Source organism: Podarcis pityusensis (genome assembly GCF_964106645.2).
Source record: "Podarcis pityusensis genome assembly, chromosome: 5".
Classification (NCBI taxonomy): domain Eukaryota; kingdom Metazoa; phylum Chordata; class Lepidosauria; order Squamata; family Lacertidae; genus Podarcis; species Podarcis pityusensis.
In genome coordinates, this window is record NC_138032.1 from 69,128,926 (window position 1) to 69,146,910 (window position 17,985).

At 46.1% G+C, this 17,985-nt stretch overlaps 1 protein-coding gene across 4 annotated transcripts in view; it reads left to right on the plus strand.

Moving 5' to 3' along the window:
* Positions 1 to 500: 500 nt before the first annotated feature.
* DNAJB12 (DnaJ heat shock protein family (Hsp40) member B12) overlaps positions 501 to 17,985 on the plus strand; it is a 31,973-nt gene continuing 14,488 nt past the window's right edge. Inside the window, exons 1-7 of one of the 4 annotated variants that reach the window (XM_081004743.1) lie at positions 501 to 687; positions 6,362 to 6,536; positions 10,173 to 10,318; positions 12,187 to 12,372; positions 15,677 to 15,796; positions 16,592 to 16,671; positions 17,855 to 17,964. In XM_081004743.1, the coding sequence (XP_080860869.1) occupies positions 555 to 687; positions 6,362 to 6,536; positions 10,173 to 10,318; positions 12,187 to 12,372; positions 15,677 to 15,796; positions 16,592 to 16,671; positions 17,855 to 17,964 (950 nt within the window). In that variant the 5' untranslated portion in view covers positions 501 to 554. Of the gene's footprint in view, positions 688 to 737; positions 901 to 1,079; positions 1,353 to 6,361; positions 6,537 to 10,172; positions 10,319 to 12,186; positions 12,373 to 15,676; positions 15,797 to 16,591; positions 16,672 to 17,854; positions 17,965 to 17,985 lie in introns of those variants that run through there. The other 3 variants (XM_081004746.1, XM_081004745.1, XM_081004744.1) reach the window with 3 other exon arrangements.

Consider the following 17,985-nt stretch of genomic DNA (forward strand, 5'->3'; position numbering starts at 1 on the left):
AAACACTGAAATTGTGCAACTCTGGTTGTTCGCTGTTTAAAAGGATCATGAAAGCTGGAATTTTGACACAATGAAATATCCAGCATGAAAGTATCCCTTCGTTGTTGCCATCAAATCTGACACTACACAGCATCCGCAATGCAGGGATAACTGAGCAATGCACACACCAAGAGCGTATTACGCAGTTTGCAGCAATCTTAGGCGGGTTTCCTTAGAAGTCCCCTTGTATTGGCCACAGAATCGCGACCTCAATGCTAACAAAGCTTTTCTCAGCGGGATCCTTTTTCTCCGCCCCGGCACGAACCCTCGGACTTCTCAAGAGCAGATTTCCAGGTACTCTGGCTGGTTTTCTGCGGAACCGCCACAGGTTCCCTATCCGCTTATTGCCCGGCTATTCTAGTCAATACGGCACCAAATACCGCGGCTACCCCAAAGAGTTCGGTAGAGCCTCTAGCGGGCGCAATTAGGGAGATTCCAGCAGGGGCCGCTGCGCCATCGCCGCGTGACGACATCACCGCGCGCCGGCGCTTTCCTCCGCCGCTGCCGCCGCCACCATGGAATCCAACAGGGACGAGGCGGAGCGTTGTATCGCTATCGCGGTGGGCGCCATCAAGGCCGGCCAGGTCGAGAAGGCGCGTCGCTTCTTGGAGAAGGCGCAGCGCCTCTACCCGTCTCAGCGGGTCCGCGGTGAGCGGGGGCGGAGAGGGGCGGGAAGGGCTGGGGAGGCCGGCGGGGCCTGTGGAGGCTGGGGAATGACCTCTCACCCGCACTGCGCGTGCGCAGTGAGCTGCGACGCCGCGGGGCACCGTGGGAGTTGGAGTCCCTGGCGGTTCTGTGCCGCGAGCAGGATACGCGCCGCGAAGCGGGTCTTGGAGGGAGACTTCCCGGCGGGCGCGGGGGGTAAGGGGAGACCTGGCTGGGAGAGTCGCCTGGGAGTCCTGAGCAGGAGGAGTCAGCCGCTGGTCCTTGCGAAGCTGGGCTGGGGAGACTACAATTCCCAGAAGCCACCGCGCCGCGTGTGAAGGGGGGGCAACACTACATCAATAGAGGGAGCGGAATAGCCCCCTTGTATGCCCCCCGGCGCCCCCTTTCTCTGCTGCTTCCTCTGTTAGATCTGACACGCTTAGGCTCCCCCCGCACCCAAATCAGTGGCTCGCTATATCTTTCCTCTAGGCCTTAGTTTGGGGTTTCGCCCCCCAACCCCCTTCATCGTGGTCCCCCAGCCCTTCCCCGAAGCCCCCCGTTCGCTCTTGTATCCGTAGCAGCTGATTTCCTTCAGCCCCACAACTGAGCATCTTCCCCCGTCCCCTGTTTAGCCACTTCCTTTTTAGAAACGACGCCAAATCCATACGGTAAGCAGAAATCTGCCACCGTTGGCCCCCAGTATATCGCTGGAGATCGCGTGTGTCTCAAGTATACTAGGTGTTATTGGTGGCTGCTGCCTCCATTCCCTCCCTTATCGTGGGCTTCTGCGAGAGTCGTTTTGCTGGTCACTGGGGTGGAAGCAGGACGTTGGGCTACTGCTGTACGGATTGTTTGGGCTGATCCTCAGAGAGAGGCTCTTTATCCTCTCTGAAATGGTTACACACATCCTTGCCCACTGCTTGCCCCCCAATCTCCTGGTCTCCGGTTGACCCTTCAGCTCTTAAGCAACTTGTCCAGCTTTAAGCTAAGATGGCAGCACAGAATCTTTGCTTTCTGTGGTTCTGTTTTCTCAGCTTCCTCTCTTTCCCCCCTGGATGGAGTGGTCATCTCATCTGTTCTTGCTTCGCACTTTGCCACCCATCTCTCGGAGCATTACAACTTTCCAGCCCCTTAACTTACAGCATTGCTCTATATTCTTAGTTACAGCACAGAAACCCCTCTACACTTTACAGAAATATGGGGTTCCTCTGTCTTTCACTCAGCTTCAACCCCCCCCACCACCTTCCCACTGTCTAATTTCCCATTCCTACAATACACGTTTTTGTGGGGAGCCAAACAGATGCAATCTAGCTATACAGAATTAGAGTTGCTGCTTTTTCTGCCTTTGAAAGTTGAGTAAACAAGTTCACTTTCTAGTTGCTTCATCTCTAGGGATAGATACACGTATTGAATTTCTGTTTGTCATACAACTGTTAAAAAGGAAATGTTGCAACCCCTTGCTCTGCTGCTGTCAATTTTGTGATGTGGAGCAGAGAAAATTTCACATAGTGTTTTCTAACATCTATTTATTTCACCTTAGCCCTCAGACATGGAACAGGAATATTTTACAACTTTGAGAGAAAGGAAATGAATATTAAGAGACCAATCTTTAAAAGCCTTACCAAGAAAGACAGAAATAAAATAGTTACAGAATAAGGATGTATTGAATATTCAAATGTGAAATTATTTTTATTGTGGCCTTAAAATATTGCTGTGGGGGCTTGGCCCTCAATCTTGCTTTAAGAAAACTAGAGCAGCTGATTCATGGAAAGTGATCCCAGCCAATTGGGAATCAGGTAGTCAGCCTATCTCATAGCCAATCAGATTTGGTTACACAGTGATGTCATGATGTTCTTCCTGTTTTCACTTTGAATGAGGAAATGCTTTATCCTGTGTTGCAGGATAATACAAACAATAAGCAAAAGAGGAGGTTTGTTTTTGCAGATGGCCCTTTCTATATTTCAGCTTAACTTTATACAAGAATGCCTGTGTGGGGATAGTGTTCACAGATTTTGGTGTGTGTGACTGGGAAGAACTGCTCTGCTTCAGTTTTTGGTGTGTACACACTTAGGATTGATTTGGTAATCCACATGTGGATGCTATGCTTATTTCTATGAAGAAGTGCTTTCTTTTTAAGAATTTTGTGGCATTCAGGGAAAATATAACAAACGGCATTGTCCTACTGAAATCACTTTGTTTTTACCTGAACTTTCTTGAAAGTCATAAGCAGCTCAATCCTATAGTTCTGCTTGTGGATATGTTCCCTTCCTTTTTTGTTTCTGTCATAGTTCCTTGGGTTGGAACATTTTTAAAAGTTTGTTTTTAACCTATTTTTCCTTAATTAAAAATGGCTCGTTAAGGCTGGACAGGAACAAAACAAAATGAAGGCTTTTGATAAGGTGTCACTTATGTCTTCTGTAGTTTAAATGTATAATTAAGTACCTAAGAAGAACTTACTACATCACTTCAGTGGCCCATTTAGTCCAGTATTTTGTTCTCACAGTGGCCAACCAATGCCTATGGGAACTGTAGATCAATCTGCGCAATTGCTTGCAATAATGTAGGCTTGCAATAAGTGCTTATTTCCCCACTGCCGCCGCCACCCAGTTGTGAATCACCTCTTTAGAATTATAATCCCTTACAATTTATTTTTCATCATCAGATCTACCCTGTGAAATGGGTCGTTTTAAAAATCCCATTTGCTGATAGGGAACTCAGGCAAGGAGGCAGTGGCTTCCCTACAGCCATTAGGTCAATGGATGATCTGGTGTTTAAACTGGGGAGAAGGGGTGTGCATAGTGCCAGTGACCACTTTGTGACCACTTTGGCTCGCCTATAAATGTTGACAGAACAAATTATTGTATCCACTCTCCAGATTTGATGCTTGTTTTTGTTTTGTTTTGCAAGATAAGGGTAAAGGAGACCCCTGACCATTAGGTCCAGTCGTGGCCGACTCTGGGGTTGCAGCGCTCATCTCGCTTTACCGGCCAAGGGAGCCGCTGCACAGCTTCCGGGTCATGTGGCCAGCATGACTAAGCCACTTCTGGAAAACCAGAGCAGCGCACGGAAACGCCCTTTACCTTCCCGCCGGAGCGGTACCTATTTATCTACTTGCACTTTGACGTGCTTTCAAACTGCTAGGTTGGCAGGAGCAGGGACTGAGCAACGGGAGCTCACCCTGTCGCGGGGATTCGAACCGCCGACCTTCTGATTGGCAAGTCCTAGGCTCTGTGGTTTAACCCACAGTGCGACCAGCGTCCCTTTGCAAGATATAGAAACTTACATTAGATTTGATACAAAACCTATTTGCACTTATCTAGAAATACTTCCTTTATTTATGGCATTTATAACCCAACCTTTCTTCCAAGGAGCTCATGGTGCATGCATGACTCTCCCCCTCCTCAGTTTGTCCCCACAACAACTCTGTGGGGTAGGTTAGGCTGAGAGGCAGTGACTGGCCCAGGGGCACCCAGTGAGCTTCATGACCCCAAGTGGGGATTCAAAGCCTGATCTCCCAGGTCCTAGTCCAACATTCCAACCAGTACGATATAGAGAGATGATTTTTCCCTGCCCAAGGGTAAAGCATACAGCAGCACTAATCTGAAGGGAGGTGACATGACTGTGTTTGAGAAGTTGTATAAAATCATCGTGACTGGATTTCATGGTGCTCTTTTGACTGGCTTTTGGCGGTGCCACTAAGGGAAGCCTTTATTTGCTTCATTTCCTCTAAAGCTGGGGAAATAGACACATATGTTTGAACAGTGCTATTGGGCTGCCAACTGACCAGGACAAAAACGCAGCCTGGTCTGCTCTTGCACCTTGAACAGTAGTTTGGTATTGAAAATGTTTCATAGCATGGAGATAAATATTTCCACTTGCTGATGTCTGCACATTTAGCTATAAAAGACACAGCCCGGCTGGGTCAGATCTATAGTTGGCAACCTTAGCTTCTTGGGCCCAAGAACTTGGGGGAATTGGTGATGGATATTGATCCCTTTGTTCTTTCTTTCCTCCCAGTAGGAGGAATACAGGGACTGGCCTTTTATTTTTGCTGTTGCCTCCCTTGGACCCAGGACCTGGGTTCAGTGCTGTCCTGTGTTGAGCAGCGGACAGAGTACAGTCATCTAGCCACATGGCTGTGCTTCTTGCTGTTTTAGCCTTAAAGGCTGCTAGCCTAAAAGAGAGAAAATGAACAACCACTTAGCTTATGCTATTTCATTATCCCATGTGGGTAACTACTACTCACTGTCAGAGGCTAGCAAATTATTTTTAATTATTATATTTTACATTTGTATCCCACCTTTTCTTCAAGGAGCTCAAGGTGACATTTATAGTCGTTCCCCGGTCCCCTCCACCATCCATTTCATTCTCAAAACAACGCTGTGAAAGAGAGAGTGACTGGCCTAAGATTACCCTGTGAACTTGATAGCTACCTCACTCCAACTATGGCTAGTTGGTTGGAGTGTGGTGCTGATAACACCAATGTTGCAGGTTCGAACCCCATATGGGAGAGCTGCATATTCCTGCATTGCAGAGAGTTGGACTAGATGATCCTCAGGTTCCCTTCCAACTCTATGATTCTGTGATAGTAAAAGCAGGTCAAGCATACAATATTGTAGGATGAGTGATAGTACAAACAATATTACAACTAATCCAGAATGTGGCAGCTGGACTGGTGACTGGGAGCAGCCGCCAGGGCCACCTAACACCGGTCCCGAAAGACCTACATTGGCTCCCAGTATGTTTCCAAGCACAATTCAAGGTGTTGGTGCTGACCTTTAAAGCCCTAAACGGCCTCGGCCCAGTATACCTGAAGGAGCATCTCCTCCCCCATAGTTCAGCCCAGACACTAAGGTCCAGCACCGAGGGCCTTCTGGCGGTTCCCTCACTGTGAGAAGCGAAGCTACAGGGAACCAGGCAGAGGGCCTTCTTGGTAGTGGCACCCGCCCTGTGGAACACCCTCCCATCAGATGTCAAGGAAATAAACAACTGACGTTTAGAAGGCATCTGAAGGCAACCCTGTTTAGGGAAGTTTTTAATGACTGATGTTTTAATGTATTTTTAATCTTTTGTTGGAAGTCGCCCAGAGTGGCTGGGGAAACCCAGCCAGATGGGCGGGGTATAAATAAATTATTATTATTATTATTATTATTATTATTATTATTTTATTTTTTATTATTATTATCATTATCATTAGCAGAAGGATCTTGTTGGCATGTGGATCTTGCTAACAGTATCAATTCGGGGTGGTGGTTCTGCTTATTATTGAACACTGTCTAGTTTGGTGCTTTCTTTTAAATATTATAATCACTTTATATATTTGATTTTAATCACCGGGTTGTCTTTTTCTAATTTTCCTCTTGTCTTGTGCCCTCTGATTGAACATGAACCCTTAGATACATTCAAAGCTTAAGGGGTTATTGATTTGTTGGCATAAGTAGATTAGACAACAAATGATTTGCATTTCTTTCTGTAAGGATGTAAAAGAGTGAACATCTCAGCTGCCTAGATTTATTAAAAATAAAATAAAATTGGATGAAAGTACTGAAGCTTTTTGGAAGTGGACCAGCAAAGAGGGGGGGGGGATATGAGAACATTTGGTAGTAACTATGAAAGAAATGAAAATATTGAAAGAGCGGAAGAAATTTGACCCATTGCTGTGTTTTCTTCCTTGCAGTGCTGCTCGATTCTCTCACCAGGAGTGAAAAATCATCAAATGGCCATTCGCAAACCAAGGAATCCACAAACCCCCACCTTAGAAAAATGAGTGGGGACATCCCTGCAGCCAATGGAGAGGCAGGTGGGGATATCAGTAAAGGTTACACTCAAGATCAGGTAGATGCAGTTAAGAGGTAAGTGTACACATCAGATTTTGTTTGTGTATTGGAGGGCCCTAGCTTGCTATCACAGAGTCATTTTTTGGTCACATTTGGGAGGTAAGTTCAGGGTGCAGGTGCTGACTTACAATGAATTATGGCAACGTAGTCATGGAGAGCAACATCTACTGTAAGACAGGTCTGTTTACCTTAGGAATTGCTTCTTTGCATTCACCAAAGAGGAGCTGGGCTGCTTTTGCTGAAGTTGCTGAAATTCCACAATAAGGACTTGTTATTTTATTTGGTTCCCAAACTTCCACCCCCACAGACCACTTGAAAATTGCTGGGGGGGGGGATGTCTTGTGGGATACCTTACTGGTTATGATTATAATGCAGTAAATTACAACAGAAGAAATAGAAGATGTAATAAAAATGCAGTTAAAAAGAAACATGACTATTTAGCATGATGGCTGTGTCTCCCACCTTCAACTGCAAATCCACAGGCAGGCTGCGGACTACCTGAATGAAGCTCATGTATCACAGTTTGGGAACGCTGGGGTAGACAATACAGAGCTAGATGAACCAGCGGTTTGATTAAGGCAGCCTCCTTTTGTTCCTGTGTTACTTTTGAACTTTAAAAAAGGTAAAGGTACCCCTGCCCGTACGGGCCAGTTGTGTCCGACTCTAGGGTTGCGCGCCCATCTCGCTTAAGAGGCCGTGAGCCAGCGCTGTCCAGAGACACTTCCGGGTCACGTGGCCAGCGTGACAAAGCTGCTCTGGCGAGCCAGCACCAGCGCAGCACACGGAAACGCCGTTTACCTTCCCGCTATAAAGCGGTCCCTATTTATCTACTTGCACTTAAGAGTGCTTTCGAACTGCTAGGTGGGCAGGAGCTGGGACCGAACGACGGGAGCTCACCCCGCCGCGGGGATTCGAACCGTCGACCATACGATCGGCAAGTCCTAGGCGCTGAGGTTTTACCCACAGCGCCACCCGTTTTGAACTTTATACCCTTCCAAATAGCTCAGATGAGCCCCTAGGGCTGCGTACAATATATGCATCAGTGAATAAAACATGTACTAAAATTCAGTACATTAAAAGCATTATTATTCTTTTATTTATTGCTTAATGTGCAATAAAGTCTTAATGTGATTTACAAGAAAAACAACTAAAAATGTGTTTTAAAAGCATGCGGAAAACATTGTTTTAAAACCCACGATCCTAGGCAGAGACCTAAAAACAACAACATCCAGTTGTAAAAGCTGGGTGAAGTAGAACAAAACCATAAAGCTATAAAAATGCAGTCAAAGTCCATCAAAACAATATTCCCATTAAAGTCTCCTAAGGCGGCGTGGGCAACGGGTAATTTCTCTCAAAGTTTTCCAAAAGAAAACAGTCTTTGCTGGCTTCTAAGAATCAATTCAAGTAAACCCGCCAAGCTTCTCTGAAGAAGGAGTTGTGTAGCAAGGATACTAACACTGAAAAAGTGCGACCGCTTGAGCCAGACAAGCTGAGATATAGATATAGTATTAGCAGGTGGACTAGGGCCTCATTTGATGACCTTAGCACCTGGGGAGGCTGAAACAGGAAGAGGTGAGCCACAGCGGTTGGCAGGACCGTTCCCAATAGAGAACCCTTATCCATGCACACCTTTCAGCATCAGAGATTGCACACCCATTAGCCTTACAACTAGAATTTAAGCAAGCTGTGATCTAAGGGCTAGAGCCCTGTGGTTTTTTGTCTTTTATTATGGGGGTTAATTACTTGCTGGGCATTGTGTATGGTTTCTAAATTACACTTGCAATCCGCTCTTCCTCCAGAGAACTCTCTATGGCTTACATGTGATTCCTAGATGATCTCTCATTAGAGACAGATCCCTTTAGCTGCAGGAATAGAACTGCATCATGTGGCTTCAGACTTGGGAGGTAATCCTTTACACATTTACCTGAGAGTAAGTCCAGCTGAAATCAGTAGGGCTTACTGCTGAGTAGACATGTATAGGATTGCACTGTGAGTCTCAGTTAACTTTTGGTTTCTTATATTACGAAACCAGTTGTCTGTTTGGTCATTGACCTTCAACGAGGAAGGGTATTTCTTTATACAAGGCCATTTAATCTTTTGTGTTTTTTGCCTAATATGAAGGAAGTTCGTCTTGAAGCCCCGAATTTTAAAGCTAACAGAACATGCCTAAAGTTTGGGTCAGGATAAAGGCAAGCTGTTTCTGAGGTGTTTTTTTAGCGTAATGCACGGTTGTGTCACTTGGGGGCAGCATTTTCACTGCATTGCGTCTGATCTTTGAGGGCCAGTTCTCTAGAACTGAACCCAGAAGTCACATATAAGTCGCATACAAATGCTTATCTGTAAGTTGCTTTCTTGCACTTTGTATATTTGGGGTGTGGTTTTTTTGTAGCCAAGCTTTGGATTATCACCTGCACTGTAGGAAACCAGTTCATCGTGTGCATAATGTGCTTACTTGGCCCCCGAGCTTCACATGGTGTTCGTGTGCATACAGACTTCCTCATTCCTTTCAGTATAGGGAGCAGACATCTTCCTGCACCAATGAATGTGCATGTAGACCTGCTTATTCCTTGGGGATGGATAGGGAAGCCATTGAGGGTAGCGGCATCTCCACAGCTTTTGTGACCATAGAAATCTATTTTAATGTAGACTTCAAATGTATCTGCTATGGACATAACGTAGGCAGCTTCTGCCTGCATTACTGCTGCTTCTTAGAGGGAGAATTTGTCCTGCCACCTGAGAGCTGCTGCTTTAAATCTAGAAAAGACAGTGCTATGTCACGGTGGCAGCACCAGATGACTGGAAGCAGTGCAGAGTCTGGAGAGTGAAATTGCTGTTGCAAAGGCCCTTCTTCCCCAAAGTGATTTCCATGTCATGAAGCCTGACTATCCTGCATCTCGGAGAGTAAAAGAAACATTCCTCCTGACCACAGACATTGAGCTTTGCAGCCTCCAGACATCTCGTAAAGGGACAGGGAACATATGGCCGTTTAAGGTGGTGGCCGGACTTCTTCCCTGGTTGGCTGGTTTTGGGAGAGTGTCAGGGATGCCCTGCTCCTCTTTGAAAGCCGGTGTTGGATTAGTGTCCAAGCCCACAGATCTTTTTACATGCAAAGCAGCAGACTGCATACATGCAGCTCTGTGTGAGGAATCTGTGCCCCTTCCTGCTAAAGTAGTCGTCAGTGAGCTGAGACAGAAGAGTTTAAAAGGTTCAAATTCAGAAATGTTTGAGAAACCTTGCTTGCATCCCTTAAACGCAGCTCAGGGTTGAGCCAGCTTGCACACACAACTCTGCTTCTCTCTCTTCTGGCCTTAAAGGGACAGTAGAGGTTGAAGGCTAAAAGAGAAATCCTTGTGTGTAAGGCAGGTGCAGCTGGCAATTTAGGATTTGCAAGGGGTCAGGTGTTGCTTGCTGCAGGTGAGTAGCAAATGGTTAAGCTGGGTAGCTGAACCTCTGATGGGGAAAGGGTGAATGGATGTCCCAGTTAATGGTGTAGCATCAATGAATGCTTTTGAACCAGTTGAGGAAATAAAACTAGAGGACAGTATTAGTCTGAATTGTAATTTGGGGAAAATGGAAAGTTAAACTATTTTTTAGAGTAGATTTTCTGTCTCTTATTAACAGCTGCTATGTGCTCTTCTCTTTACTTTTTAGGGTAAAACAATGTAAAGACTATTATGAAATTCTGGGTGTGAGCAGAGACTCCTCCGACGAGGATCTGAAAAAGGCGTACCGGAAATTAGCACTGAAATTTCACCCCGATAAGAATCATGCACCTGGTGCAACGGAGGCCTTTAAAGGTAAAATGTAGTCTCTTTTTTGTGAGCCGTCTCTCAGGACCATGAAAGGTAGTGCCTTGGGGTGGCAGAGGTCAAGAGATGAGGGTTAGTAGCTTTTTCTTGGTTAGAATTAGTGGGTTTGTTGTTGATGTCTTAGCATTTAAGTCTTGGAGATCGGGGTTTAGTGTATTGCTTGTTGCCACTGTAAACACCTTGAAAAATCTAGGAGAGAGAGTGTGTAATAGGAGAGGCCAGCTTATTTGTCCCATTCGTGGATCTGACGCTGAGACTTTTCTACCACATCTTAAAATTGCAGCATCTAAGATTGTCCTGCAAGTCCCCTTGATTTCAGTGGCAGAAAGTTACCCTTGCACTAAGGGGGGTTAAACTACCTCTCTAGGTTCTTAATAGCTTCTTTACTACTCCTAATTGTATTGGAAATCATCATGGTGGCTGAGTTCAAACACAGCTTTAAAATCCAAAGGTTCTGGTTGTGGGGGGGGGGGTGTCCCTCCTGATTTTCAGAATTGGAACTGGATCAGAGCTCTCATTTGAGTAAAATAATGGAGGAGTAATTCTACAGAATACAGAATGTGTTCCCATATGTTATTGGAAAACAGAAAGCAAGTCTGTTCGGTCCCTTTTGGGATCCTAAATCTAGGCCCGTTTCATTTGACAGGAAAAGGGTCTAATTGACCCTTTGTGTGCTCAGGTTATATTAAAACTGCACTTGTCTAGACATCTGGCACAAAAAAAGCTCTTCAATAGTGTGTTCTCCAGGGTGGCGAAAGGCAGGTTTCTTCACCTATAGACTTTGTTATTATGTTTACTGAAGGCTTTGCTAAGAGTTGCATGTCACAACTCGGGCATGAAGCAAGATAATGCTTTATCCTCCCTGACAGGGCCATTTTTCAGGAGGTTATCTTTACCAAAGCCGATTTCATTCCTCCTTTTACCCTCTTTGTGTTAGCACCCACGTGCCCACTAAAGTTCACCTCTTTACCTTTGGGGAATGGAAAGAGGCATGCACTCCTTTCTGGAAATCTCTTGGTTAATATTTTTTCAGATGTTAGCTGGTGCTTTAGTGTTCCTTTTCCCCAGTGATCTCTGATAAGTGTGACATTTTTTGCCTTCGGACCTTGTTTATGGTCCTCTTCTTTCTTAGGAGTGTGCTTGCAAGAACAAAATAACTGCTTTGCTGCATCAGAATGTAGAGCCACTGACAGATATGTCCTCAATAGAATTGAACCAGGACATAAGAATATGTCAAGTCATAAAGGTGATCGGGATGGGGCCTAATAGCTTATCAAATTCTTGGCATAGCCTGTTTGGAACGCTTGGACTTCGTTCATCATTTATGAACTCCCTTTCCAATAAAAGCAGAACCATTATGAAAAGGCAGGCCATTAAAACAAAAACTTATTATTGTTATTCAGTTGGACTAGTTGACTCTTGGGGTCCCTTCCAACTCTACAATTCTATGATTCCATGAACTTAGCAAACCGGTTGCACCCACTGCATCAGTAGGCCAGATTTTTCTTTCATGCACATTTATCCTTTAGATGCCTTTTTAAAATGGAGATTTAGTAAGGGCTTTAAAATCAACTAGAGAAGGATGGAAAGCAGACAGAAGAGAGGCTGCTGTTATTACGAGTATCGAAAACACATTCTTTTAAATGCTTGAGGCACTTCATAATGAATATGTAGGGTATATCTGCATTCACTATCCCCATTCTACAGGTGGGCTGAACGAGACCACCCACTTACTTCCTGCCTGATGTGAGATACGAACTGGGGACTTTTCCAGTTTGCTGGCTTTAGGCCACTGGCTGACATTTGCTGTCGCTGGAGGCAAAAATACGAATCCTTTCTTCTTTCTTACATTTCAGCTATTGGTAATGCATACGCAGTATTGAGTAATCCAGAGAAGAGGAAGCAGTACGACCAGTTTGGAGATGCAAAAGTCAGTCCCACACGGCACGGGCATAGCCCTACGGACTTCAACCGAGGGTTTGAGGCCGACATCTCTCCTGAAGACCTCTTCAATATGTTCTTTGGTGGTGGTTTTCCTTCTAGTAAGCCTTTTGTTTTAAATCCGGTGGGGGGTGGGGAGGTTGGGGAAATGAGGAGTCACCCACTCAGCTGGCTTCCCTCCACAGTCACTTACCAGAACCAAAGCAGGCCCTAGATAAGGCAAGATAACCCCCCCCCCCAGTTGAGCAGGGATGTGCTAATAGAATCCAGATGTTAGAGCAACAACTCGACTTTCTAGCAAGCAGGGTGAAAGACCCTTCCGCAACGTATTTGGTGGCAGTTCCCTTTAAAGTTGAGTTGGAAAGAGACTACTGTTTTAAGGAAGCTTCCTTTCTCTCCTGTCTAACCTTGCATGAAAATGAAAACCATTCTGACCCAATACACCCTCCTAGGTTTCCTTATCGGTGCAACCAGGACCGGCCCTACTGTTAGGCAACTGCCTCAGGTAGAGGACATTGGTGGGCAGCAGCATTCCCTGGTGGTTCCTCCTCAGCCACTCCTCTCTGTTGTTACAAGGCCTGATATGACCTGCTGCCTTAGGTATGGTGGAGGACACGATCCTGTCACTGGTGTTGGCGCAAGAGTCGCTTACGGCCCCGTTGGCTTCTGCACATGAAATGAAGAGGGGGCGCCATCTTGTCCTTTGCTGAAGGCACCCGAATTCCTGAGCGCTGCACAACTCCAGCCCAGCACTGGTGCGGTTGCCTGCTTGGGCTGCACAAGCGAAAATGGAGCTCTTGAGTGAGAAAGATTCCCTCAGGGGCTGTGTTGTGCTTGAAGTACGCTTTCCCTCCCTGTAGGTAGAAGACAGGACCTGTCGCCCTCCAGGTGTGGTTGGACTTCCATCATCCCTGCTCAGCATGGCCAGGGGTCAGGGATGAAGGGAGCTGAGGTCCACCAACAACAGGGGGGCAACAGGGTCCCCATCCCAGGGGTAAGGAAAGGAAAATCATTGCTGCCTACTGGACAGATTATTCAGCCAGCTGAGTGGAGGTGTTGTGGGCCTCCCCCTCTCAACCTGCAGAACTCACAACATAGAGAGATGCTGTGTCTGAGGCCCAATATGATCACCATACTTGGAACTAGGAAGGCCTTTTCCTTGGGGTCGAAATTGACTAGAGAGGTGAAGGATGGAGTGTTTGGGAGAGGTTGCGTTCCCTGCAGCATGTGCCTTGGCTCCCTTGCTTGAATCCTTTGGAATTAGTTGCCATCCCGGTTCCTTTTCCGCAGCGTACACTGTTTGTGGTTTCAATAATTGGTAGAGCTGCTGGTGACAGATTGCTTAGTCTGCGGCCATTTGCCCTCGTAAGAGCTCCTTCCCGTTCTTCTTTCCGCACTAGATAATTCGGAGGCTCTGCCAACCGCCAGCAGGAATGGATCTGATCTGCATCATCTAGCTAAATTTAAACCTTGCAAGGGTAGCAGGTTATATAGGAAATGGTGCCGTAGGCCTTGCAACACATTAACTAGTTCTAAAGTCACTCTTGGGTTCCCATAAACAGCAGATGAGCTGGCAAAACTGTTCCTGAACTGTACCACTTCAAAGTACAGGTGGGGGGGTTGTGTGATTGAATGATCCTTGAATAAAAAAAGATCTCGGCACATAGAAAGCAGAAATATCAGAGAGAGGAGTTCTAGCCTATACATATACATCCACCCATCCACCCACAGGGTGAGTCCTTTAAAAGAGCCCCCGTGGATACAGAGTACGCATGTTCCACGGGCCCTCTTTTAAAAGACCCACCCTGTATATATATGCACTTCCTATGACCTGCTACCTTCAGTTCTGTACTAGCATTTGGATCCAAACTGATGCCATGAAACAATAAATACCCAGCTCCCATTTGACATTAGCCGACCCTCCTAAAACATGCACTATGGTGTGATTACGCATGGGAAAAGAGAATCCCATTTTTTCTCTATGGTCCCTGGCCATTGTGGTTTTGTGATTTCTTCCCCTGGTCACTTCGCTGGTGTTTGTGATCAACAAAGCTTGACGTTGAAACAAGACTCTGTGGCTTTCTAAATGTTTTGCATGCCACAAAGAAAGGCTTTGCGGTCCAGGGATTGGATTAAACCACCATATCTTGCTCTAGTTTAAAAATGCAAGTTGCTGGTGCTTTTGTGCTGCCTGGGCAATAGTCACTGTTAACATATCTCTGCTCCTATCTTTACTCGTGTGAAATATAAGTCTGCTGTACTGTATCCTAAAGGCAGAAAATCCCAGGCCTTTGCAAAAAGCTTTATTAGTTCCACAGCTGTGTGTTACAAAAGAAGTGCATGTTTCAATGGAAAAAGCCCTTCAGGTAGATGAGAGAAATGGATAGCGGCCCATTGATGAGATGCCCATTGTAGGACTTCGCAAATCTTCAGGGCATAAAAACAATAAGTGTGTTGCTAATATTACAGCTTGCAGCTGAATGGAAATAACAAATGGAAAAAGCAAATGGAAAATTACAGCTTTAAAAAAAATCTTAAAAAATATTTATATAGCATCAAAGCCAGTGTGTTAAATATGCACATTTATGTGTTGATAAAGACTCCTAGATGATGTACAGGTGCAATATTAGGGTGCTTTTCAAAGAAAAACACACATTGGCCAAATTACATTTGTTTTCAATGTTTCCACAGCACAGATCCTCGCCAAAAAGTACTCCTTGAGCAGTAATGTCAGATCCAAAGGGGGCAAGCACATGTTCAGTTTCCAAAACATCCGTGAACATGCACTGTTTACTCTCCATCTCTCGAGTGTGTCTTATGCCTGATATGCATGTTGGAATTCTGAGCTTTAAAAGCACTTAAGAAACAAAAATTAGGGACCAGACTGATGCATGTACTCCTTGCCCTCCACTTTCCCAAAGCTTTTGGCTCTCTAACCTATTGTGATCCCCAGCAGGTTGCTGTTCTCTATCATAAGCTTTTGGAGGGATTTTAGCATGCCTTAGAGCCTGGCTATTGAAAGCACTAAACATCCCCTAAAGATTGGAAAGCTCCGTAGTGGCAGATGTGTGACAGATGCAAGGGAGCCTAGCCAAGAAATCAGGAGGCAGATTTCCAGGAGCAAAGGTGTCATTGCCTGCACCAATCTTAAGAAAACCCCTGACCTCTCCCTCCTCTTTCTAAGGAGTAATTTCTGACCGGTGTATCGGTGTCAGTTTGGTGCCAGCTCCTGACCACGTCTAGGAGACGATATGGTGAACAGGTAGCCAGAGCAGGAAAGCGGGGGGAAAGAAGCAAGGGGGAACAGATGAGACTGAGGCCGAGTGACCTGTAGGGCTCTCAAGAACTGAGGAAGGGCTTTTGAGGAGAGGAGGGGGGTTGTACTTATCTGAGTCTCCCTGGCAGGCCCCACCCTTAATAGAGAGCCCAAAGGAAGACGACACAGGGAGTGCACCGTCTCTGCCTGCAGCAGGAAGCCTCCGAGAGTGGTGGAATCTACCTGGAGGGAACGTCGGGGAGAGCCACGTGAGATGATGAACCTCCTGGGAACCAGAGCCCCCCCCCCCCCCGGCTCAGGGAGTGGGGTGGCTGAATAGCAACCGCCTGGGGATCCTTTGTCTTAAGAGCCACAAAGTGGGACATGCAGGAATGAGGGGAACAGGCCTGTAAAAGTAATTCCAGGGGACTGTGAAGGTCCATTTCTATGACCACTGCCCATCTTTCCTGAGCGAGAGACTCACAACTCTGTGCCGGGTGACCTACCTGCCAGGTGGCATATGCCCTGCGATAAAAGTAAGAGTTGCAAATAAGACAAGGTTTTGTCATTCTTCTCTCGAGCCGAACTGCACCCATGTCAATAGCCTAGGCTACTTTTGCAGTTGTGACTTGAGCAGTTCTGCCGCTTACTTTTTGAGAAAGCCTTTAAAGTTGCATTGTTCTTCCATTCATATTTCCTTTGACACACCAAGGGGTTAGTTGCTAAAGGATTAGAACCCTGATCGTAAATACGACCTACCTGTTAGTGCAGTGGAACGCATCTTCCACACGAGCGTAACTCAGTATAAAGTCTTGGTTAAGCTGGTTTCTCTGTTGCAGCCTTTGGAACAACCCAGCCTGTCATCTCACCCATTATGGAGTTTGTCCTGTCATGGGGCTCTTACTATCACCTTCTAACCTGTCGCTGCACTTGTTAGGGCCTGGTTAAATTCCATTCCAGCAGTGAAATATTCCAAATTTTGCTGTGACCTCGGCCATACGCTGCCTCAGTTTGCTGACACCATATTATTGGTTGCTCTTAACAACTCCTGCTTTCACCCACAGGTAACGTTCACGTATACAGCAACGGCAGGATGCGATATACCTACCACCAGAGGCAAGACAGGCGGGAGCATCAAGGAGATGTAAGTTGCGGCCAGAAGGAAGAGAAAGTAAAAATGCTTCAAAACATACTGACCTGTTCCAGTAAAGCATTGCTTCTCCGTACTCCTCTGTCCCAGCTGGTTTGTTAACTGTTAATTAGCCGAAAGCTAAAGCAACCCCACTGGGTTTTTGCTTTTATATTTGATTGCGATTTTTTCCCCCAGGATGCAGCTTTCGCCCTTAGGACTGAGTTGCCAAATAGAGGACGAGTGACTACTAGTCTTCAATTGCGTTTAACTACCAGTACAATTGCATCCTCCAGTGCACTGCACTGAGTGCCTTTTTAAAGTTTCATAATTCAAATGCAGAAGAGCCAAGTGCCAGGCTGTGAACTAGGATGTTCACCTCTTGCCTCTGGACTTGCTTGGGGCATTAGGCAAGAGAGACTCTTTTCTCAGTCCCTGCCCCCATCTGTGGTACAGGTATAAGGATGATACTGGCCTACCTTACAGCCATGTTAAAAGGCAGGTTTGGGGGCCCTGTGGGCCACCAAATGATGTTGGGCTCAGAACGCCAGCCAGCCCCAGCCAGCATGTCCAGCCATTGTGGATGGCTGTCCATTGAGACTTACCAATGGCTACTAGTTATGATGGCTGTATATTTCCTGTAGTATTGGAAGCAGCGTGCTCTGGAATAGCAGTAGCTGGGGCACGCAAGTGGGAAAGTGTGACTGCACTCACATGTTGCTTGTGGGTTTGCAGTGGAATCTGGTTGTCCACTGTGGGAACAGAATGCTGGACTGGAGAATTCCTGGGTTTAACCCAGCCTTTCTCAACCTGTGGGTCCCCAGATGTTGTTGAACTACAACTCCCATCACCCCTAGCTAGCAGGGCCAGAGTTCAGGGATGATGGGAGTTGTAGTCCAACAACATCTGGGGACCCACAGGTTGAGAACCTTCCTTGTGTCCTTATGATTGTAGCTCCAACAACATCAGGAGGGCCACATCTCCGTTACAATTATTGCTGAGATAAAGCCTTCAAAATAACTTTTGAGTACTCTTAATGTGCTGTGAAATTGCTTGGTGTTACTACCATTGCAGTGGCTGGTCTTTCAACATTAAGTCCCTCCTTTCCTCCCTGCACCCAGGGCTTGGTCCGAGCAAGAATGATGAGGCCCTTCTGTGAATGCAAATGCACTGATGACATTCCCTTCTTCCTCCCTAGGGTGGCCTTGGGCTGTTTGTCCAGCTGATGCCTATTCTCATCCTCATCATCGTTTCTGCTCTCAGCCAGATGATGGTCTCCAGTCCACCTTACAGTTTGAGCCACAGACCGTTAGTTCCCTTTATTCTTCT